Below are 24895 nucleotides of genomic sequence, written 5' to 3'. Positions count from 1 at the left end.
GTAACTAGAAATGCAAAGGAGAACCAGAAGTCCAAATAATAACTAGAAATTCTACTAGTAACTAGAAATTCAACTAGCAACTAGAAATTCCAATGATAACTAGACACCCAAATAAATAGATGAAGACAGAAAAGCAACAAACTGTAAGGGGATGCACAGGAAGGCCTTTAAGACCAAGCCTGGGCTGATGAATTTAACACTAGCTTCAAGGCTGCCTGCATCAGGTGAAAGAGCTGTGAGGGGTTAGCAGACAGCATATGGGAAGCAATGAGGCTGACAGGCAGATTACTGTCCTTCAGCTGTGTGGGGCAAAAGAGTAGCTGGAGAGCAGCCAGGTAGAAAGGGACTTGAGGGTACTGGTTGACAGCAGTTGAACATGAGCCAGCAGTGTGCCCAGGTGGCCAAGAAGGCCAATGGCATCCTGGCCCAGATCAGGAACAGTGTGGCCAGCAAGAGCAGGGAAGTCAGCCCTGCACTCAGCACTTCAGTCCTGTGTCCAGTTCTGGGCCCCTCAGTTTAAGAAAGATGTTGATGTGCTGGAATGTGTCCAGAGAAGGGCAAAAAGCCTGGGGAAGGGGTCTGGAGCATGGGCTCTCAGTCTCTCTTCACAGGGAAGATGCTCAAGTCCCCTAATCATCCTCCTGGCTCTCTCTTGGACTCTCTCCAGCAGGTCTCTGTCTTTCTTGAACTGAGAAGCCCCAAACTGGACACAGTATTGCAGGTGTAGTCTCAGCAGGGCATAGTGGAGGGGGAGAAGAACCTCCCTAGCCCTGCTGGCCACACTTTTTTTGATGCACTCCAGGATCCCATTGGCTCTATTGGCCACAAGGGCACATTGCTGTCCCATGCAGAACTTGCTGTCCACCAGCACTCCAAGGTCTTTCTCCATGGTGCTGCTTTCCAGCAGGGCAGCCCCTAACCTGTCCTGGTGCCTGCTGTTATTCCTCCCCAGATGCAGGACCCCGCACTTGTCTTTATTGAACTGCATGAGGTTTGCCTGCAACCAGATCTTCTTGGATGGCAGCACAGCATGAGGGGTGTCAGACACCCCTAAGTTTTGTATCATCAGGAACTTGCTGAGAGTGCACTCAATGCCCTCAGCCAGGTCATAGGACAAGGGGAATTTACAGAGTTTTGGCAAGTTAGGAAGAAGTTCTTCCCCACAAGGGTGGTGAGACACTGGCACAGGTTGCCCAGGGAGGTGTTGGAAGCCTCATCCCTCGAGGTTTTTAAGGTCAGGCTGGATGTGGCTCTGAGCAACCTGATGGAATGTGAGGTGTCCCTGCCCATGGCAGGGGGGTTGGAACTGATTGATCCTTGGGGTCCCTTCCAACCCTAACAATTCTATGATTCTAAGAGTATATAAATAGGACAGGAATAGGAGCAAACACACACAAACATACAGGATCTGTTGTTATTTACTGTTAACAATACATGGCAATACACACAGAGATGTAGTTCTCTTCATATATTGCCACACTCCAGAAGAATGGGCAAAATTAGGAAGCCTTTGATCACTGTGCTTATTCTAAAGACAGCACTTAAACTCTTTTGGTATTTGTTTCTGTCATCATTTGTTATCATTCCAGCAACTCCTCTGCTTAGGCTGAGAGAGCTGGGGCTGCTTAGACTGGAGAAGAAGAGGCTCAGGGGAGACCCTATGACCTTATTGATCTCTACAACTACCTGAAAGGAAGTTGTAGCCAGGTGGGGGTTGGTCCCTTCTCCCAGGCAACCAGCACCAGAACAAGAGGACACAGCCTCAAGCTGTGCCAGGGGAGGGTTAGGCTGGATGTTAGGAAGAAATTCTTCACAGAAAGAGTGATTTGCCATTGGGATATGCTGCCCACGGAGGTGGTGGAGTCACCATCACAGGAGGTGTTTAGGATGATAGGTTGGACTCAATGATCTTGAAGGTCTCTTCCAACCTGGTTATTTCTATTCTATTCTATTCTATTCTATTCTATTCTATTCTATTCTATTCTATTCTATTCTATTCTATTCTATTCTATTCCATTCCATTCCATTCCATTCCATTCCATTCCATTCCATTCCATTCCATTGTAGGCTGGGGTCAGTTTACCTTCCTTTGCAGCCACTGCGATATTCACAATGTCGGTGACGTTTGGGGTCAGCTTGGCGAAGAAAGGAATCCCAACAGCTTGTCGAACCCAGCGGCAGATGTTTCTCACCAGCTCTGGATCCTGTTCAAATAGGTCAGATAAATATAGAATGTAATTAAAAGTCATGTGTGCAATATGGAGATGTCAAGGAAAGACAAAACTTTGCTGCAAAGTGGCTTTGCAGTGATTCTGTGAAATGACAGAATAGAATAGAATAGAATAGAATAGAATAGAATAGAATAGAATAGAATAGAATAGAATAGAATAGAATCAACTAAACCATGGCACCAAGCACCCCATCAAGTCTCTTCCTAAACACCTCCAGGGATGGTGACTCCACCACCTCCCTGGGCAACACATTCCAAAGGCCAGTCTCTCTTTCTATGAAGGACTTCTTCCCAACATCCAGCCTAAACCTGCCCTGGCACAGCTTGAGACTGTGTCCTCTTGTTCTGGTGTTGATAGCTTGGGAGAAGAGACCAGCCCCCTCTGGGCTACAACCTCCCTTCAGGTAGTTATAGACAGCAATGAGGTCACCCCTGAGCCTCCTCTTCTCCAGGCTAAACAACCCCAGCTCCCTCAGCCTCTCCTCATAGGGCTTGTGCTCAAGGCCTCTCCCCAGCCTCGTTGCCCTTCTCTGGACATGTTCAAGAGTCTCAATGTTCTTCTTAAACTGTGGGGCCAAGAACTGGACACAGGACTCAAGGTGTAGCCTAACCAGTGCAAAGTACAGGTGCAGAATGACTTCCCTGCTCTTGCTGACCACACTGTTCCTGATCCATGCCAGGATGCCATTGGCCTTTTTGGCTGCCTGGGCACACTGCTGGCTCATTTTCAGCCAGCTGTCAATTATTACCCTCATGTCCCTTTCTGTTTGGCAGCTCTCCAGCCACTCTGACCCCAGCCTGTAGCTCTGCATGGGGTTGTTGGGGCCAAAATGCAGCACCTGGCACTTGGATTTGTTGAATGCCATCCTGTTGGACTCCGCCCATCTGTCCAGTCAGTCGAGGTCCCTCTGCAGAGCCTCTCTACCCTCTAACTGATCAACATCTGCTCCCAACTTGGTGTCATCAGCAAATTTATTGATGACTGACTCAATCCCCCTCATGCAGATCATCAATGAAGATATTAAACAGGATGGGGCCCAGCACTGATCCTTGGGGCACACCACTGGTGCCTGGCCGCCAGCTGGATGTGGCACCATTCACCACCACTCTCTGGGCTCGGCCCTCCAGCCAGTTCCTAAGCCAGCACAGAGTGCTGCTGTCCAAGCCAGGGGCTCTCCTTGTTGTTGTTGTTTTTATTTTTCCTTTTTACACCAGGTGTTAAATACAAACAAACAAACAAAAATGAACCCTGCCACAGGCTGTGTTCCTAGAAAGCACACAGTGCTTGACATGAATAGTAAAACCCTGAGCCTTCCCTGTGCCATTCCAATGGAAATGGTGATCTCCTCGCCCGTGCAGCTGCCATGAAATATGCATGAAAGCTGCGCTGGCAGTGTGAAAGTAGCTGCATCTTTTGACTTTCATTTCTGGTTCGAATTTCCTTCAGGCCCCATGCAGAAATGACAGGCCCTCTAGATGACATGAGTTCTATATCCTTTATGTTAATTCTCCTCCTCAGAAATCCTTGTAATTATGTTCAGGTTGTTGACACCACATAACTCATTATATGCTGACTTCATCCTGCACATAGCACTGCCATACAAATTCTTACTCCAACATGCCCTAACACAGAATAGAATAGAATAGAATAGAATAGAATAGAATAGAATAGAATAGAATAGAATAGAATAGAATAGAATAGAATAGAATAGAATAGAATAGAATAGACCAGGTTGGAAGAGACTTTTAAGGTTATCGTGTCCAACCTATTATTCAACACCACCTAATCAACTAAACCATGGCATCAAGCATCCCATCAAGTCTCCTCCTAAACACCTCCAATGATGGTGACTCCTAAACCTCCCCAGGCAGCCCATTCCAATGGGCAATCACTCTCTCTGTGTAGAACTTCTTCCTAACATCCAGCCTAAACCTCCCCTGGCACAGCCTGAGACTGTGCCCTCTTGTTCTGGTGCCTCATAGCCTCACAGCCTTCAGGTGTCTCAGCCAAGCCTCCCTATCACTGCTAATACAGCACAAGTATCTTTCTCTATCCCGACTCAGCATTAGGCAAGGGCCTGCAGCTCTTACAATTGATGAAGTGGTTGCTGAAGCCTGCATCATTAAGAAATATTTTCTAAACATCCTGATATGTAAGATGTTATTAGCTTTCAAAGCAGCTGGGGGTTTACAGTCACAGAACCAACAACATGAACACCCTGCAATCATATTCAGCTTCATGTGCAGCATTTTAATTGGTTCAAAGTCCACTAGTACAGAGAGCTATACTTCTTTCTTCTCTCATTCATGATGGTAGAGTGCAGTGGAGAGCGGCCAGGCAGAAAGGGACCTGGAGGTGTTGGTTGATAGTAGGCTGAACATGAGCCAGCAGTGTGCCCAGGCAGCCAAAAAGGCCAATAGCATCCTGGCCTGCATCAGGAACAGTGTGGCCAGCAGTAGCAGGGAGGTCATTCTGCCCTGTACTCAGCACTGGTTAGGCCACACCTTGAGTCCTGTGTCCAGTTCTGGGCCACTCAGTTTAGGAAGGATATTGACTTGCTGGAATGTGTCCAGAGAAGGGAAACAAAGGTGGGGAGGGTTTGGAGCACAGCCCTGTGAGGAGAGGCTGAGGGAGCTGGGATTGCTTAGCCTAGAGAAGAGGAGGCTCAGGGGAGACCTTCTTGCTGTCTACAACTACCTGAAGGGAGGTTGTAGCCAGGTGGGGGCTGGTCTCTTCTCCCAGGGAACCAGGCACCAGAACAAGAGGACACAGTGTCAAGCTGCACCAGGGGAGGTTTAGGCTGGATGTTAGGAAGAAGTCCTTCATAGAAAGAGTGACAGGCCATTGGAATGTGCTGCCCAGGGAGGTGGTGGAGTCACCATCACTGGAAGTGTTTAGGAAGAGACTGGATTAGGCACTTAGTCCCATGGTTTAGTTGATTAGGTGGTGTTGGATGATAAATTGGACTTGATGATCTCAAAGATCTTGTCAACATGGTTTGGTCTGGTCTATTCTATTCTATTCTATTCTATTCTATTCTATTCTATTCTATTCTATTCTATTCTATTCTATCCCACACATTCTTTCCATACAAACACAAACTAAGTAAAAGCTTGGTGAAACCAGCAGCAGCTAAACCACAGTACTGGATCACGCTCTGCAGTGACAGGAATCCGTTGGTAATTCAATAGCAGATAAAGTCTCCGTCTCCCTGTTCTTAAATCAAATATTGCTTGTTTATTCCAAAGGCACAGGAGATTTTAATGTTACAGGGCTGGCCTTTTTACTTCCTCAAGCAGCAGTAGAGAACCGTTTTTCCTGAATATTCATTATAGCCTTGGGCTAGATGGAGCTTTTAATCCTAACTACTCCTTGCCAATGGGTAGATATAGTAGAGGAAAAATAACTATTCAACTTCTTTCCCCCCCCCCTAAATGATCACATGATAAGCTTAACTACAACCACAACTATAAAAATAAAGTCCTCAGAAATTAAAGCAGCAAGTTGTCTACTGATTGCATTTGGCATCGGTAATGAGTTCCACGTCCTACCAGCCTGGAGGCAAACACACCCTGCATCTTTAAAAAGGAGCGTGAAAACATGGTGCACAGAGTAGGTCACCTCTGCCTGTGTTGCATGGAAAGAAACAAAACCATGACAAGATGATCACAGAAAGATCTGGCTCTAGATTTTCAGAAAGTCTGGAATTTTGTACTGCAGCCTATTTAGACTAGACTAGACTAGACTAGACTAGACTAGAATAAACCAGGTTGGAAGAGACCTTTGCAGAGTTCTTGTAGGCTCCTCCTGTCTACACCATCTGATTATTGCATAAGGTCTGGAGATGCTGGCCTGGCAAGGACTGACTTGAGAGCAGCCCTGAAGAAAAGGCCTTGGGGGTGCTGGTAGATGAGAAGCTCAACAGGAGCCAGCAGTGAGCACTTGCAGCCCAGAAAGCCAATCGAATCCTGGGCTTCATCAAGAGGAACATAGCCAGCAGGTCGAGGAAGGTGATTCTCCCACTCTACTACACTCTGATGAAACCCAACCTGGAGCACTGTGTCCTGTTCTGGAGCCCCTAGTACAGGAAGGATCTGGAGGTGCTGGAAGGTGTCCAGAGAAGGGCCATGAGCATAAGAGGGCTGGAGCTCCTCTGCTATGGAGACAGACTGAGGGAGTTGGGGTTGTTCAGTCTGGAGAAGAGAAGTCTCTGAGAAGACCTTCTTGTGGCCTTCCAGTATCTGAAGGGGACTACAAGAAAGCTGGGGAGGGACTTTTTAGGGTATCAGGGAGTGATAGGACTGGGGGAATGGGTAGACTCAGATTGGATGTTAGGAAGAAGTTCTTCCCCATGAGGGTGGTGAGACACTGGAACAGGTTGCCCAGGGAGGTGGTGGAAGCCTCATGCCTGGAGGTTTTTAAGCCCAGGCTGGATGTGTCCCTGCCCATGGCAGAGGGGTTGGAACTGGATGATCTTTAAGATCCCTTCCATCCCTAACAACTCTGTGATTGTGTGATTATCCTGTATCCAAAACACCTATCTGAGTTGTGGAAGTATTATTATATCTGTCTCATAAATGGAGAACAGAAAGTCAGACCAACTGATGTACATCTTCTCAAACTCACCTTGTTTTGCTGCCCAGTTTTTACTGAGCCATTTGCACAACCACCTGAATATGTCTGTCCAGCTAAAAAAAAACCCAAACCAAAACCAACACCCTGAACCTGATTCACCAGAATATCTTAAACTATAAGATCATTTCCATATTAATAAAAGAATCCAACAGAGAGCCACAAGGGTGATTAGGGGAGTTGAGCATCTCTCCTGTGAAGAGAGACTGAGAGCCCTGGGGCTGTTTAGTCTGGAGAAGAGAAGGCTGAAAGGAGATCTGATCAATGTCTATCAATATCTGAGGGGTGGGTGTCAAGTGGAGGGGGCCAAGCTCTTCTCAGTGGTGTGCAGTAATAAGACAAGGAACAAGAGATTCAAGCTTGAACACAGAAGTTTTCACCTAAACATGAGGAGAAACTTCTTTACAGTGAGGGTGACAGAACCCTGGAGCAGGCTGCCCAGGGAGGTTGTGGAGTCTCCTTCTCTGGAGACTTTCCAAACCTGCCTGCATGAATTCCTGTGTGAACTGTCCTGTGTGATCCTGCTTTGGCAGGGGGGTTGGACTGAATGATCTCTGGAGGTCCCTTCCAACCTCTGATGTGAAAAGAAGTATTTTTAATACTTGAATGTAATCAGCATTTCAGAGGATTTGAATAATGGCCTGGCCTTGAAAATCTCCAGGTGGCTTCTACTACCTCCCTGGGCAACAAGTTCTAGAGTCTCACCACTCTCATGCTGAAGAACTTCTTCCTGACATCCCCCTTTTTCCCCTCAAAACCCAGAGCACCTGGGCTCTGTTGGAGTCTCCTTCCACCCCAGGTGTGGCCACTTGGGCCTCCCCATCCACTCCCCTATTTAATTCCCCCCAGGAAAAGCAGAAGCCCCAAGCTGAGCCCATCTGGGCTAGAGGGTTCTCCTGTCATCACTGGTGAGGGCCCATGGTGTGCGCTTGGTGGTGGTGGCAACAAGGGCTGGGGTGCCTAGTGTGTTGTCCCCCCCGTTAGGTAGGAAGAGAATTGATGACTAGTTCAATATCATCCATGGGTGCTGGCTGAGTGCTGGCTGGGCTTATTTAATCTGAGCTCCTCTGTGTGGTATCTTGGCTGGTTGAGGGTCTTGTCCCTAGCTCTGGGATGGGTGTAAAAGTGGTGGTGGAGCAGGAGCTGTTTAGGCAGGATGGAGGGTGGCATAGAGGGAGCAGGAGCTGTTTTGAGAGGATGAAGCAGAGGGATGGTGGGGGAGCAGGAGCTGCTTTGGGAAGATGAAAGGGAAGTTAAGCTGGTTTCATGCTACTACTTGGGGAAACTGTCTATGGATTCAAGCAGTTGCATTAATCTGAGCTGCAGCCTTCATAATCCTTGTTTGATGTTGAGGATTCGATGATTAAAGTATATGCTGTGAGTGACAGGGTCAAGCTCCTGACAGCCCCCCAGCCCTTGTTTTGCCACAGAAAGATGCCCAAAAACCAGGCAGAGCACACCTTGGCACCTGGAGCAGGATACCAGACTAAGGAGAATAAAATAGGATAAACCAGGTTGGAAGAGACCTTGGAGATCACTGCGTCCAACCTATCATCCAACACCATCTAATCAACTAACCCATGGCACCAAGCACCCCATCCAGTCTCCTCCTACACACCTCCAGTGATGGTGACTCCACCACCTCCCCAGGCAGCACATTCCAATGAGCAATCACTCTCTCTGTGTAAAACTTCCTCCTAACCTAAAGCCTAAACTTCCCCTGGCACACCCTGAGACTGTGTCCTCTTGTTCTGGTGCTGGCTGCCTGGGAGAAGAGACCAACCTCTGCCTGTTTACAACCTCACTTCTGGTAGTTGTAGAGAGCAATAAGGTCACCCCTGAGCTGCCTCCTCTCCAGGCTAAGCAACCCCAGCTCCCTCAGCCTCTCCTCACAGGGCTGTGTTCCAAGCCTCTCAACAAATTTGTTGCCCTTCTCTGGACACGCTCCAGCAAGTCAACCTCCTTCCTAAACGGAGGGGCCCAGAACTGGACACAGGACTCAAGGTGTGGCCTAACCAGTGCAGTGGACAGGGGCAGAATGACCTCCCTGCTCCTGCTGGCCACACTGTTCCTGATGCAGGCCAGGATGCCATTGGCCCTCTTGGCTGCCTGGGCACACTGCAGGCTCATGTTCAGCCTACCATCAACCAGCACCCCCAGGTCCCTCTCTGCCTGGCTGCTCTCCAGCCACTCTGACCCCAGCCTGCAGCACTGCATGGGGTTGTTGTGGCCAATGTGCAGAACCTGGCACTTGGATGTGTTCAATCTCCTGCCCTTGGACTCTGCCTATCTGTCCAGCCTGTCGAGGTCCCTCTGCAGAGCCTCTCTACCCTCCAGCAGGTCAACTCCTGCCCCCAGCTTGGTGTCGTCAGCAAATTTACTGATGCTGGACTCAATGCCCTCATCCAGATCATCAATAAAGATGTTAAAGAGCACAGGGCCCAGCACTGATCCTTGGGGCACACCACTAGTGACTGGCTGCCAGCTGGATGTGGCACCATTCACCACCACTCTCTGGGCTCGGCCCTCCAGCCAGTTCCTAACCCATCACAGTGTGCTCCTGTCCAAGCCATGGGCTGACAGCTTGACCAGGAGTTTGCTGTGGGGGATGGTATCAAAGCCCTGCTGAAGTCCAGGTAGACCACATCCACAGGCCTCCCCACATCCACCAGGCAGTCACCTGATCATAGAAGGAGATCAGTTTGGTCAGTCAGGACCTGCCCCTCCTAAATCCATGCTGGCTGGGCCTGATATTGTTATCAACTCCACTGCTGGCACATGGCTCGAGCAATTCACAGCCTTCTGGCTAAAGTAAATTGTCCTACTTAAAATAAAATGTCAGTAAACAAAAAACACTCTGCAAAAACCACACTTGGTGGAAAGGAGAAGGAAGATCAGAATTTCCTAAACCCAGGAGTTTGGAACATTTTGCTGTGTCTTTCCCTAGTGATCTGCTGACGTGATCATCTGATCTTTTAAAACCATTTTGATAGAGTCTGAATTATTTTTCCAGATTCTTTTCCATGTTTTAAAGTTTGTCTCTAAGCCAAACTCCAAAGGCAAAGCCTACAGATTTTGGAAACCACCTTCCTCTTTCTCCACACTAATTTCTTATCTTAGTTTTCAACCACAGAAACCCAGTTTAAGACACTTTAAAACCAGTTACTGACATTCTGAGGATCTGTATTTAAGGGAAGGAAAAATGAGCTCCAGCTTTCAGGAGCACAGGAAGTATCTGAACCTTTTATGGAGTAGATGCAACTACAGATGTAGGTAAATAAACACAGAGAGGAATGGAATGGAATGGAATGGAATGGAATGGAATGGAATGGAATGGAATGGAATGGAATGGAATAGAATAGAATAGAATAGAATAGAATAGAATAGAATAGAATAGAATAGAATAGAATAGAATAGAATAGAATAGAATAGGCTAGGCCAGGTTGGAAGAGACCTTAAAGATCACCACGTCCAACCCATCATCCAACACCACCTAACCAACTAAACCATGCAACCAAGCACCCTACCAAGTCTCCTCCTGAGCACCTCCAGCGATGGTGACCAATTTACCAAAAGGTATTTTAGGTTTTCAAAATCTTTGCAAACTCTCCTGACCAGAATAATGCAAAAGCAGATGAAGACTTCAGAGAAGCCTCCCAGTACCTGAAGAGGGCTATAGGAGAGCTGGGGAGGGACTTTTCACAAGGGCCTACAGCAACAGGACTAGAGGGAATGGACTAAAGCTTGAGGAAGGTGGGTTTAGCCTGGAGATTAGGAAGAAATTCTTTCCAGTGAGGGTGGTGAGACACGGGAACAGGTTGCCCAGGGAGGTTTTGGATGCCTCCTCCCTGGAGATGTTCAAAACAAAGCCAGGTTGGATGAGTCCTTGAGCAACCTGGGCTGGAGGGAGGCGTCCCTGCCCATGGCATGGGGCTGGAACTGGGTGATCTTTAAGGTCCTTTCCAAGCCAAACCATTCTGTGACTCTATGAAATGCCAAGGTGACGACTAGTTTGTTTTTTTCTTTTTGGTGTAAAACCTTATCCCTTTGAAAATAAAAAAGGAATCAAACTGGACCAAGGCTTCAACACTGACAGCACTTTGCAGGCAACCAGGAGTAAACAGACTCTGGAAACTCTCCCAAGCCAGGAACAATCTTCCACAACCTGCCAAGATCTCAAAGAGCCTCTGCTCAGAACACTCTCTGAACGATTTTCTCTGGAAACAATTACTAAATCATTCACCACAGAAATGCTATCAAGGGTAATGGAAACAAAAAATAAACCCCTCAGTGCTGCTGCCATGTCACCTATCAGGGGAAAGAAAAAAGAGTGTTTCAACATCACTGTAATTTAATCACACTTCAGCAAGGCAAAACCAAAACACAGGATTTAGTTTTACCCAAATAATCAACATTCAATTTCTTTGATAAGCAAAGGACCAGGGGGTGCTGCTGGACAAGTTCACCATGAGCCAGCCAAGAAGGCCAATGGTATCTTGGAGTGCACTGAGATGAATGTGACCAGCAGATCGAGGAAGGTTCTCCTCTCCCTCTACTCTGCCCTGGTGAGACCACAGTTGGAGTCCTGTGGCCGGTTCTGGGCTCCTCAGTTCAAGAGAGACAGGAACTGCAGAGTCTAATGGAGGCTACAAAACTGCTGAGGGGCCTGGAGCATCTCTGTGGGGAGGAAAGGCTGAGAGCCCTGGGGCTATTGAGCCTGGAGAGGAGCAGCCTGAGAAAGAATGTGAGCAGTGCTCAGCAAGAATTTAAGGACAGGGGGCAAGAGGATGGGGGCAGACTCTTCAGTGGTGCCCAGCAATAGGACAAGGGGCAATGGACACAAACTGGAACCCAGGAGGTTCCACCTGAACAGGAGGAAAAAATTCTTTGCTGTGAGGGTGATGGAGCCCTGAAGCAGGCTGCCTAGGTAGGTTGTGGAGTCTCCTTCTCTGAAGACTTTCAAAACCCACTTGGACATTGTGATCCTGGACAACCTGCTGGGGGTGATGCTACTTTAGCAGGGGGGTTGGGCTAGATGATCCCCCTAGGTCCCTTCCAACCCCCACCATCCTGTGACTTCATGACCTGTAAGTTACTGAGATTCTTCACTAACTTCAGCAACTGCTGCCATTACAAACACGCACAGGATACTCCAGAGAAGAAAACAGGTCAGTTGATGTCTCCAAGAGCAAAAGACACACAGGAGGTAAGTTCTTCTCCCAGGTGGTACCTGGCTTGAGCAGGGCATTAGCATATCCACACAACTCTCTAAACACTCTCCCAGAAACACACTGCAAGGCAGAGAGAAATAAATCGTGAGCACAGAAAGCAAACTGAAGTTAAAAGCAAACCGAAGCTGGAATCTCATCTTCACGTTCAGGGGCAAAAGCTCAACTGCTCTGAGGCTCTAGGAGAAAAAGCAAACAAAAGCCCTTGAGCCTTCCAGCTCTGTCCCAGTGGCACTGCAGGTGACATTGTTACTGGTGGGCACTGATAAGTAAGGACATGTCCTGCACAATGCTTTGGCTTTGTGAGCAGAGGTTTAGGAAGGGAGTGCAGGAGTCACCGGAGCAGGGAGCACTCCAGGGATGAAGCAGTTCAAGGCAGGACATTGTCTAACACACAGCCAGGTGGAAGAGCATACACAAGGTGTGGGTCACATGGTTAGCACCTACGAAGCTACAACATTGACTTTAAACGTCCAAGGTGAAAAAACAATCCCAAGGGTTTGTATTCAAAACTCAAGATGTGAAAACACAGCCCTATGCTCAGCACACACGCACCACTGGAGGTTTGTTTCCAGCTTTACTAGGGGTGGCAACAGTGTTGTGCTGGGCTGGTGTCAATGCTTCACTGCTTTTCAAGTGGCCTGCAATATTCAGGAATCAAAGGGGAAAAAGGGGAGCTAAGGAGCTGAACCTACAGCACACCCATTCAAGGGGCTCCAAACTTGAGTGCTGCTTACTGCAGCTTTTGGTATGACAAAGTGAAAAGGGAAGCAATGAAAAGAATGAAGCTCTCACCAAAGGGAGCCTGCTTCAGAGAGGAGTATTTTATGTGAAAGAATTCTGTGTCTTTAGCAACTCCCCTCTAGGTCTGGGAGCCCCAAACAGCACAGCAACACAAGAAAGCCAGAAGTAAGCAGCAGCATCTCCTGGGTCAAAAGCCACATCTGAGTACTGGAGCACAGGAGATAAATCCATGCTTTGAATAACAGGAACAATACCAGCAGTGTGGATTTTGCATTACAAATTAGTAGACACTGACAAAGTTCCTGCAGAGACATGAGCTGCAATACCAGACACTGCATCAAAGCCCTTCTCTAGTTACCACCTCACAAAACCAAAGCAATCCTCTTGCTAAGAGTGCAAAAAAATCCTAAACCCAAGGCAAGAGTAGCTTAAAACTTCAGAGAATCCCAACATGGGGTGGGGTTGGAAGATAATTCTGGAGATCATCCAGTCCAACCCCCCTGGCAAAGCAGGGGCACCCACAACTTGTTGTCCAGGGTCACAACATCCAGGAGGCTTTGGAATCTCAGAGAAGGAGACTCCACAACCTCTCTGGGCAACCTGCACTGGACCAGGGTGCCTAGAGAAGTTGTGGATGTACTCTCTTTGGTTGGTCTCTTCTCCCAGGCAACCAGCACCAGAACAAGAGAACACAGTCTCAAGCTGTGCCAGGGGAGGTTTAGGCTGGAGGTTAGGAAGAAATTCTACACAGAGAGAGTGATTGCCCATTGGAATGGGCTGCCTGGGGAGGTGGTAGAGGTGGAGGATTCTGGAAGGTTTAGGCCTGATGGGCTCAGCCTAATCTGTGAATGTGTTCACCCTACCTGAATGCCTTCTGTATGTACATTTGTAAATAGAATCTCCATGTAAGCTGCCAATCAGTGTGTGCAGCATTTGTCATCCTTACTCCCCCAGAAGGAGTAAGAGATCTCTGCTGTCCCTTGGTCTGGAGTGGCTCATGGCTCCAAACCAGCACATGGGCTCTTCTACTGTACTGTTTCATTGAACAGTAGTCTACAAGGGATAGTTAAACCTGGCCTCACTCAAACCTCTGCCTGGAAGCCTACAAGGAGCCAGAAGCAAGACAGAAGAAAAGAATCTTTCACCATCTGCAGATAAGCTCCATGCAACAGGCAAACTTTCTTTTGTGCCATGCTACAGGGCGGGCAGGAAGGGGCTGGATGCATCTGGAGCAGCTTCAAAAAGTCAGTAAAAATCTTTCCTCTCCTATTCAATCCACTCCACCAGCTCAACATGCAGGTCTGGATCTGCATCTTTTAGTGATCCCACAGATGTGGGATCAACACAACCCCATGCACAGCTACAGGCTGGGGTCAGAGTGGCTGGAGAGAAGCCAAACAGAAAGGGACCCGGGGGTGCTGATTGACAGCTGCCTAAACATGAGCCAGCAGTGTGCCCAGGTGGCCAAGAAGACCAATGGCATCCTGGCCTGCATCAAGAATAGTGTGGACAGCAGGAGCAGGGAAGTCATTGTGCCTCTATACTCAGCACTGGTTAGGCCACACCTTGAGTCCTGTGTCCAGTTCCGGGCCCCTCAGTTTAAGAAGGACATTGAGACTCTTGAACGTGTCCAGAGAAGGGCAACGAGGCTGGGGAGAGGCCTTGAGCAGAAGTCCTATGAGGAGAGGCTGAGGGAGCTGGGGGTGTTTAGCCTGGAGAAGAGGAGGCTCAGGGGAGACCTTATTGCTTTCTACAACTACCTGAAGGGAGATTGTAGACAGGCAGGGGTTGGTCTCTTCTCCCAGGCAACCAGCACCAGAACAAGAGGACACAGTTTCAAGCTGCACCAGAGATGTTTAGGCTGGAGGTGAGGAGAAAGTTCTTCACAGAAAGAGTTATTGGCCATTGGAATGTGTTGCCCAGGGAGGTGGTGGAGTCACCATCCCTGGAGGGATTCAAGAGGGGATTGGACGTGGCGCCTGGTGCCATGGTTTAGTCATGAGGTCTGTGGTGACAGGTTGGACTCGATGATCCTTGAGGTCTTTTCCAACCTTGGTGATTCTGTGATCCTGTGATGTTCAAGGACTTGTCAGCCTGATCAGCTGTCAGCTTAGATCCTTTCCATATGTCTATCAGCGAGTTCTTTTTCTGCTCAAACATGGAGTCAGAACTCTGTTAGGAAATCAGAATTCAAAACAATCAAATCGCAATTTCTCTGTGAGTATGGAGAGCTACTTGTTTGCCATTCTTTCAAATGGAAGGAAAAAGTCAAAGTATGGAAAATTCAGCTTCAAGCATTGCAAATAAGTATCTTTAGTATTCTACTATTTATTGTTATTAATACTGTTGTTGTTATTGATCTTTCCCATAGCTATATTTTTCCACTTGTCTATAAGATATTTCTTTATCATTCTATTATTATTATTATTGATCTTTTCCATAAACATTTCTCTTTCCCCTTGTCCTATGAAATGTCCAAAACTGCCTTCATAAAACTGTCTCTCCCTAAACCTACCCAATATAGCCACAGTATCTAATATAGATATAGACTCCCAGTCAATCACTATCACAATATCACAGAACATTAGAGGTTGGAAGGGACCTTCAGAGATCATCCAGTCCACCCCCCCTGCCACAGCAGCATCACCTGGCCTAGTCCACACAGGAGTGCATCCAGACAGGGCTTGAAAGTCTCCAGGGAAGGAGACTTCACAACCTCTCTGGGCAGCCTGCTCCAGGGCTCTGCCACCCTTACTGTAAAGAAGTTTCTCTTGATGTTGAGCTGAAACCTTCTATGTTCAAGTTTGTATACATTGTTCCTTGCCTTATTCCTGTGCACCACCCAAAAGAGCCTGGCCCCCTCCACTTGACACCCACCCCTCAGATATTGATAGAAGAGCCTTGTCCTCTCCAGACTAAACAGCCCCAGGGCTCTCAGTCTTTCTTCACAGGGGAACTGCTCAAGTCCCCTAATCATCCTCCTGGCTCTCCATTGCAGACTCTCCAGCAGGTCTCTGCCTCTCTTGAACTGGGGAGCCCCAAACTGGGCACAGTGTTGCAGGTGTGGTCTCAGCAAGGCAGAGTAGAAGGGGAGAAGAACCTCCCTACCCTTACTGGCCACACTTTTCTTGCTGCACCCGAGGATCCCACTGGCTCTCTTGGCCACAAGAGAACTTGCTGTCCACCAGAACTCTAAGGTCTTTCTCCCTGGAGCTGCTTTCCGGCAGGGCAGCCCTTAACCTGTCCTGGTGCCTGTTGTTATTCCTCCCAGCCAAAGACACCCTTTCTACATCTGGTGGTTAATTTTACTGTCTTTTCCATCCTAGAGAGGGGCAGCTCAGGTTACACATTTGTCCCATTTCAAACTTAATTAAAGCTAACCATTTGTTTAAAGCCTGTCAGATTAAGGCAAGGATTTCCCAGGACAGAAGACAAATAAGTCTCTAGTTCTCATCTGGAGTGGGGAAAAAAAACACAAAAGCTTCCTCATTTCTCAGGAAATTTGACAGCTTTTGGTCAACATCTATTGACCGCAGCTGTCAAAGAGAAAGAAATGAGGCAGTTGAAGGCAAGGCAGGCACTGCAGTTTGCACAGCTCTGTCTGGAGCTCTCTCTTATATACATTAGGAAAATTAATTTTCCAAAAAGGCCTAAATGACTTCAGAGGCTTTGGGGTCACTCTGGTCCACCCCACAAAAACATTTAGCTGTTGGGCTGGGAGTTTATATCTTTCTGGCTAGAATCTGTGACATGATGATGTTTCTCTCCATCATATTCCAAAAGTCCTGGCAGTCTGGGGAGGTGCCCACTGACTGGAAAAGGGGAAACATAACTCCCATTTTCAAGGAGGGAAAGAGGGATGACCCAGGGAACTACATGCGAGCCAGTCTCACCTCTGTGCCCAGTAAAATCGTGGAGCAGATCCTCCTGGAGGCACTGCTGAGGCAGAAGAATAATGAAGAGGCAATTGGGCACAATCAGCACAGCTTCACCAAGGGCATATCCTGCTTGACAAACCTGGTGGCCTTCTATGAGAAGGTCACAACATCAATAGATGAAGGTCAAACAACTGAAGTCACTGACCTGGACCTGAGCAAAGCCTTTGACACTGTCCTGCACCACATCCTGGTCTCCAGGCTGGTGCAGGATGGGTTCCATGGATGAATCATTCAGTGGATACAGAACTGGCTTGATGGCCACACCTAAAGGGTGGCTCTCAATGCTCCATGTCCAAGTGGAGGCCAGTGACAAGTGGAGTCCCTCAGGGATCAGGACTGGGACCAGGCTTGTTTAAAATCTTTGTTGGTGCCATGGACAGTGGCACTGAGTGCACCCTCAGCAGGTTTGCTGATGACACCAAGCTGTGTGGTGCAGCTGACAGGCTGGAGGGAAGGGATCCGTCCAGAGGGACCTGGACAGGCTGGAGAGGTGAGCCCATGACAACCTCATGTGGTTCAACAAGACCAAGTGCAAGGTCCTGCATCTGGGCTGGGGGAATCCCAGGCACCAATACAGGCTGGGCAGGGACTGGCCTGAGAGCAGCCCTGAAGAAAAGGACATGGGGATGCTGGTGGATGAGAAGCTCAACATGAACTAGCAGTGTGCAATTACTTCAAAAATTACTTCAAAATCTGAGTAGAATGGTACAGGAAAATCTTCTTGAGGATAAAGATGTCCATAAATGGCTAATTTCATATCTTGTTTTGGAAGGATCAAATTGTTTCATCCCAAGTTAGGGCTTCATGTTTGCACTTTGAAACAAGTGGTCTGTTCAATAGATAGGTTTCAGGGTGGGGTTTTTTGGAACTAATTTCAAAGGATCAGAGTGTCATATGTGCATCACAGAATGGTAGGGGGTGGAAGGGACCTCCAGAGATCATGAAGTCCAACACCTCTGTCCAAGCAGGATCACCTAGGGTAGTCCACACAGGAACATGTCCAGAAGGGTCTTGAAAGTCTGTAGTATAGAATCATAGAATGGTCCAAGACAGAAGGGGCCTCCAAACGTCATCTAGTCCAACCTCCTCTGCAGTCAGCAGGGACACCCCCAACTAGATCAGGTTGCCCAGGGCCTCACTGAGCCTCACCTTGAGTATCTCCAGGGATGGGGCCTCAGGCTCCTCCCTAGGCAACCTGTTCCAGTGTTCCACCACCCTCATGGTGCAGAACTTATTCCTAACATCCAATCTCAATCTGCTCTGCTCTAGTTTGAAGCCATTGCCCCTGGTCCTGTCACTGCAGGCCTTTGCAAACGGTCTCTCTGCAGCCTGCTTCAGGTACTGGAAGGTTGCTATTAGGTCTCCTGTGAGCCTTCTCTTCTCCAGGCTTCTTCTACAGCCTGTCCTCATAGCAGAGGATAGGAGCCTCCACAACCATTCTGAGCAGTCTGCTCCAGGGCTCCAGCACCCTCACAGTATGGAAGTTTCTCCTCACGTTGAGGTGGAACTTGCTGGGTTCCAGTTTGTATCCATTGCCCCTTGTCCTGTCACCAGATGTGTCAAGGTCCATACAGTTACCATTTAGCTGCACTGTCATGGCAAGAATAGGGACTGGGACTATTTCTCACTGGTTTTATTCAAGGATATATTTATTTTCTACTCTCTTGCACATTCTAAAATGCTCCTTTAAAAAAAATAGTAATGTGCTGGGTGAACTAAGCCAGATGTGTTACTCTTACATACTGAGTGTTCTCTGTGCAAGTTGAACAAACCCAGTGATATTTTTAAGAGACACGTGGCTCATGTCCTGCTGATGAAACAAGCACCTTGGTGCTTACAAAATACTGCAGATGAAGATGGAGAAGTGCAGCCTGAGCTATGCCCCCTAGCTTTTACAGACTTAATTAATTCTTCTAGCTACAGTCTTTTCAATCAGGCAAAACCATTACTCCTTGAAGACCATGTAAAGGCTACATTTATACAGCCCAAAAAGCAAATCGCATCCTGGGCTGCATCAAGAGAAGCATAGCCAGCAGGTAGAGGGAAGTGATTCTCCCCCTCTACTCTGCTCTGGTGAGACCCCACCTGGAGCTCTGTGTCCAGCTCTGGAGCCCCTAGTGCAGGAAGGACCTGGAGGTGCTGGAAGGTATCCAGAGAAGGGCCACGAGGATGAGCAGAGGGCTGGAGATCCTTACCTATGGAGACAGACTGAGGGAGTTGGGGCTGTTCAGTCTGGAGAAGAGAAGTCCTATCCCAGGGTGCAACTAAGCAGGGCCTGTCCCCTCCCTCTTGACCCCCAGCCCTCAGATATTTACAGACATTTAGTAAATCCCCTCTCAGTCTTCTCCTCTCCAATCTAAAGAGCCCCAGGGCTCTCAGCCTCTCAGAAGCACAGAATCACAGAATTATAGAGGCTGAGAAAGACCTCTGAGATCATCAAGTCCACAACTTGTGATTTCATGTGGTCAGGTAGGAAAGCTCTCAGTCCTGTCCTACAACAAAGAGGCAGAATACATCAGATAACTGAGGAAGCATAAACATCTGCAGCTACCAAATGAAGGAATTTAAGCCCTGTGCTCTGATCTGAGAAGGATTTACTACTCAGCTTTCAAAGGGCCAACATATGGGCCTGTAGTCAGCTTCAGCCTGCTGTGAAGAGGAAGCCTCCCAATGCACTCATCTTACAAGGTGAGAAAAAACTACAAAAGAATGAGCCTAGTCCTGAAAATTCTCAGGTAGGCAGCAAAGAGACTGCTTAACAGACTGTTAATTAATTTTATCAAATGGTGGCATGGAAGGGAAACCACAGAAAGAAAAAGCTATCAAAATGCACTGCACAGTTAACTTTTACTGTGCACCAAGATGAGCAGTCTAAAAACATTTTATTGTACCTGCACACAGATTCTCGTTGCTGATCATTTCCTTCCCGAGACATTATGTTTAACAGACATCATCACTACCAGCAACTGCTCATCGTGCTGCATTCAGCCAGACCTGGACAGGCTGAGAGGTTGGGCAGGGAGAAATTGAATGAAATTCACCAAGGGTAAGGGTAGAATCCTGCACCTGGGAAAGAACAACCCCGTGGAGCAGGATAGATTGGGGACTGAGCTGTTGGAGAGAAGTGAAGGGGAAAAGGACCTGGGGGTCCTGGTGGATGGGAGGTTGATCATGAGCCAGCAATGTGCTCTTGTGGCCAAGAAGGCCAATGCCATTCTGGGGTGGATTAGAAGAGCTGCAGTTAGGAGGTCAAGAGAGGTTCTCCTTCCCCTCTACTCTGCACTGGTGAGGCTGCATCTGGAATGTTGTGTCCAGTACTGGGCCCCTCAGTTCAGGAAGGACCTCAGAGAACTGCTTAAAAGAGTCCAGCACAGAGACATGAAAGTGATTAGGGGAGTGGAACATCTTCCTTACGAGGAGAGCCTGAGGCAGCTGAGGTCGCTTGGAGCGTAGGGGCCTGAGAGGTGACCTCATTCATGTTGATAAAGATGTGCAGGGTGAGTGCCAAGAGGCTGGAGCCAGGCTCTGCTGGGTGATGCCCAATGCCAGCACAAGGGGCAATGGTGGAAGCTGAGGTATAGGAAGTTCCATGGAAAAAGGAGGAAGGATTTTGCCCCTGTGAGGGTGATGGAACACTGGAAGAGGCTGCCCAGGGGGGGTTGTGGAGTCTCCTTTTCTGAAGGTATTCAAAACCCACCTGGATCTGCTCCTGTGTGATCTGCTCTGGCAGGGGGGTTGGACTGGAAAAGCTTTTGAGGACCCTTCCAACCCCTAACATTGTGTGATTCTGTGCTTCTAATAAAATCTGTTCTAGAGACAATGCTTTTCAAATATTTATTTATTTATTTATTTATTTATTTATGGTTTATGTATATAAAGCTACCACATATAAACAATATTTAAGCCTTCTTCACAGCCATACCATGTCACTAAAATGTCTGTGCCTGTTGGCAGTGCTGCTAACATTGCTGTCCTACTTATAATCCCTTTTCATTTTCCATTTTGTCTTTTGAGTAATTCAATTAAAAACCCTTCAAAGTAACAACAGTAGATTAAATGTTGTCAAACTGCAATGCTAAAAGCACAGAATAGTGTTCTTGTGATCCACTTATTTTGCATCTTAATTATATTATTTTTTTTTCAGTGTATGACAAAAAACCCAAAACCAACCCAAAAAGAATTCCTAAGACAAAATTCCAATTGACTGTCATACCTCATTGTTCACTATTGTCTCTCTTAACAAGTTAGAATAAAAAAACCCCAGACTATGTAAGCTCATTAAGTACCTATGGAACTAAAGACATGGAGGAAAGCCATTGAAATTGCAACATTTAATAACACCTGAATAATAGAATCATAGATTTAGAGAACCATAGAATTGTTAGGGTTGGAAGAGACCCCAAGGATCATCCAGTTTCAACCTCCCTGCCGTGGGCAGGAACACTTCACACTAGATACGTTGCTCACAGCCACATGCAGCCTGGCCTTCAAAACCTCCAGGGATGAGGCTTCCACCAACTCCCTGGGCAACCTGTGCCAGTGTCTCACTGCCCTCAAGGGGAAAGACACTGGAAGGACAAAATGAGCTCTCCTCGGAACCTTCTCTTCTCCAGACTGAACAGCCCCAGCTCCCTCAGTCTCATCTCCATAGGAGAGGAGCTCCAGCCCTTGTGGCCCTTCTCTGGACACCTTCCAGCACCTCCAGATCCTTCATGTACTAGGGGCTCCAGAACTGGATGCAGTACTCTAGGTGGGGTCTCATCAGAGTGGAGCAGAGGGGGAGAATCATCTCCCTCAACCTGCTGGCCGCACTTCTCTTGCTGCAGCCCAGGCTCTGGCTGGCTCTCTGGGCTGCAATGCACACTGCTGGCTCCTGTTGAGCTTCTCATCCACCAGCACCCCCAAGTATTCAGTATTCAGTATCACTAAGGTTGGAAGAGACCTCAAATATCATCGAGTCCAACCTGTCACCACAGACCTCATGACTAGAGTAGGGAGGACACTACTGCCCACTGCAGGCTTGAACTCACAACCTTCCCATTAAGGGTCTTATGCACTACCAACTGAGCCACATCTGCCTCAATCCTTTTCTTCAGGGCTGCTCTCAAATCAGTCACTTTCCAGCCTATGTTGGTGCTTGGAATTGCCCCAACCCAGCTGCAGGACCTTGCACTTGGTCTTGTTGAACCACATGAGGTTGGTTTGGGCTCACCTCCCCAGCCTGTCCAGGTCCCTCTGGATGGATCCCTTCCCTCCAGCCTGTCAGCAGCACCATACAGCTTGGTGTTGTTGGTGAACTTGCTGAGGGTGCACTCAATGCCACTGTCCATGTCACCAACAAAGATGTTAAACAAGCCTGGTCCCAGTCCTGATCCCTGAGGGACTCCACTTGTCAGTGGCCTCCACTTGGACAGGGACCCATTGACAGCCACCCTTTGGGTGTGGCCATCAGTCTGTAAACTAACTTTCTTTCTCTTCAGCTTCCTTGTTCTGGGAGATACTAACTTGTGCTTCTGGCTCATTTTGCCTACCTTGGCTGTGTTCTTTATTTTGGCTGAGTATTAACAAACAACTCTCTGCTCTTTTCTCTCCTCTGTTGTGCACAATTACAGGGGAGAAGGGGGCAGGGAGTGGGGAAGCTGTTGCTGGCTCCCCTGGCTTTGTCCAGAGGGGTTCTTGTGCTGTTTATAAATTGTAAGTATCTATAAATATTGTACATACTGTACATATTCATTGCATTTCATTGTGGATTTTAGTTTCTCTTGTAAACACAGCTGGTCTGGCAATATAATGCTGGGGGTGCAATTCCAAACCACCACAGGTTGCAATACACCCTGTGGTAGTTTAGGCTGGGTGCCCCCTGTTGCTACCACACAAGATACACCTCTGGTACCCCAGGTGTCCAGCCCAGTGGGTGGACACAGGAAGCTGTGTATTTCACTCCCATAATGTCCTGCTCCCTATCAATCTATCAGCAAGGTCTCACACTTCCTCTTTCTTCCCTCGCTGCTCCCATGGGAGATGCTCCCTATCTGGGAATGGAAGGGGAGTTAGGAAGGGGAGTTATTAGAATAAACTTTAGAATAAACCAAACCAGGTTGGAAGAGACCTTCAAGATCATCGTGTCCAACCCATCAACCAATACAACCCACCCAAACAGCTAACCCATGGCACCAAGCACCCCAGCAAGTCTCCTCCTGAACACCTTCAATGACGGCGACTCCACCACCTCCCCGGGCAACCCATTCCAATGGGCAATCACTCTCTCTGTGTAGAACTTCTTCCTAACATCCAACCTGAACCTCCCCTGGCGCAGCCTGAGACTGTGTCCTCTTGTTCTGGTACTGGGTGCCTGGGAGAAGAGACCAACCTCTGCCTGTCTACAACCTCCCTTCAGGTAGTTGTAGAGAGTGATAAGGTCACCCCTGAGTCTCCTCTTCTCCAGACTAAGCAACCCCAGCTCCCTCAGCCTCTCCTCACAGGGCTGTGTTCCAAACCCCTCACCAACTTTGTTGCCCTTCTCTGGACTCGTTCCAGCAAGTCAACCTCCTTCCTAAACTGAGGGGCCCAGAACTGGACACGGTACTCGAGGTGTGGCCTAACCAGTGCAGTGTACAGGGGCAGAATGACCTTCCTGCTCCTAATGCCAGGAGGAGAAGGGGGAAGGGCAATCTCAGATCTGGCCTGCTGAGATTAGCCTAACAGTGGAGGGGGGAAGAGCGAGCCCTGGGGGGTTTGGGTGTACCCTCAGGCCGGGAGAAGGGGAGTGCTGGGAGGCTTCTGGGTATGCCATAAGGGACTCTCTATGCTTTGGGATCGCTTTTTGTCACTGTGCTTATAGCTTCTGTAAAACACTCACTGCTTTTTTGTTTCCATTTAAACTTTCCATCACTTCGGCAATCTGTTTGTGTGAATCTTATCATTCTTCTGCCCCAGTGGGAGACAAGGTAGGATCTGCCTCAAAATGGGACACAACTCAAAGTGACAGAAGGCACTGACACAAAGATCAGCCAGGACTTGCCTTTTTGAGACCCCAGCTCAAATGGCTGAGAGTGGCCAAATAGAATAGAATAGAATAAACCAGGTTGGAAGAGACCTTTGAGATCATCGAGTCCAACCTATCACCCAACACCATCTAATCAACTAACCCATGGCACCAAGCACCCCATCCAGTCTCCTCCTGAACACCTCCAATGATGGTGACTCCACCACCTCCCTGGGCAGCCCATTCCAATGGGCAATCACTCTCTCTGTGTAGAATTTCTTCCTAACATCCATCCTAAACCTCCCCTGGCACAGCTTGAGACTGTGTCCTCTTGTTCTGGTGATGGTTGCCTGGGAGGAGACCAACCTCTGCCTGGCTACAACCTCCCTTCAGGTAGTTGTAGACAGCAATAAGGTCACACCTGAGCCTCCTCCGCTCCAGGCTAAGCAACCCCAGCTCCCTCAGCCTCTCCTCATAGGGCTTGTGTTCCAAGCCCCTACTCAACTTTGTTGCCCTTCCCTGGACATGTTCCAGCAAGTCAACCTCCTTCCTAAACTGAGGGGCCCAGAACTGGACATAGAACTCAAGGAGTGGCCTAACCAGCGCAGGGTACAGGGGCGGGATAAGCAGATACAGAAATCTTGAAACTCTCTTGCCAGCACCAACCCCAACCCCTCCTAGTTTACCCTGGTCTATACTGGATTTGGGGTGGAAATGTCCCCACTCGAGCTACACTTGCCAGTGCAACACCACCCTCAGGCACTTAGCATTAATTTGTGCAATAACTGATACAAAAGAGAAGAGAGAGAATTAAGGCTGCCTGCAGGACACAATGAATTATCCTTAAGCAGCACATTATTGTGGGCTGCTAGTAGGATGCCACAGGAACACAGATATAATAAAATTCAGTTTGGGGCATCATTTATTTAAAATACTTCCAGCTCCTTGCTGGCAGAGCAACAGCGAATTAGCATGCTATGCTGTGCACTTCAATTAAACAGCAGCCTCATCTCTCCTGCTTCCAAGGTACAGCAGAGCAAATCTAATTGTGCCATGCAGTCAGTTCCCAGCTTCTCAGAGTAACCAAGCAGGGCTTTGGGTTGTTTGGGCTTGGTTTGGGGTTTTTTGCCTTTCTTG

At 48.1% G+C, this 24895-nt stretch overlaps 1 protein-coding gene across 2 annotated transcripts in view; it reads right to left on the bottom strand.

The window, feature by feature from the left end:
- Window positions 1-24895, bottom strand: part of DPYD (dihydropyrimidine dehydrogenase) — a 609010-nt gene that overhangs the window by 171468 nt on the left and 412647 nt on the right. For both annotated transcript variants that reach the window (XM_068166235.1, XM_068166236.1), the window contains one exon: window positions 2084-2204. In XM_068166235.1, the coding sequence (XP_068022336.1) occupies window positions 2084-2204 (121 nt within the window). The remainder of the gene's footprint in view (window positions 1-2083; window positions 2205-24895) is intronic.

Source organism: Melanerpes formicivorus, unplaced genomic scaffold, assembly GCF_026170545.1.
Source record: "Melanerpes formicivorus ecotype bairdi unplaced genomic scaffold, bMelFor1.0.p_v2 SCAF_99, whole genome shotgun sequence".
Classification (NCBI taxonomy): Eukaryota; Metazoa; Chordata; class Aves; order Piciformes; family Picidae; genus Melanerpes; species Melanerpes formicivorus.
The sequence above is the reverse complement of the archived record's forward strand: the minus strand, read 5'-3'. Positions and strand labels throughout refer to the sequence as shown.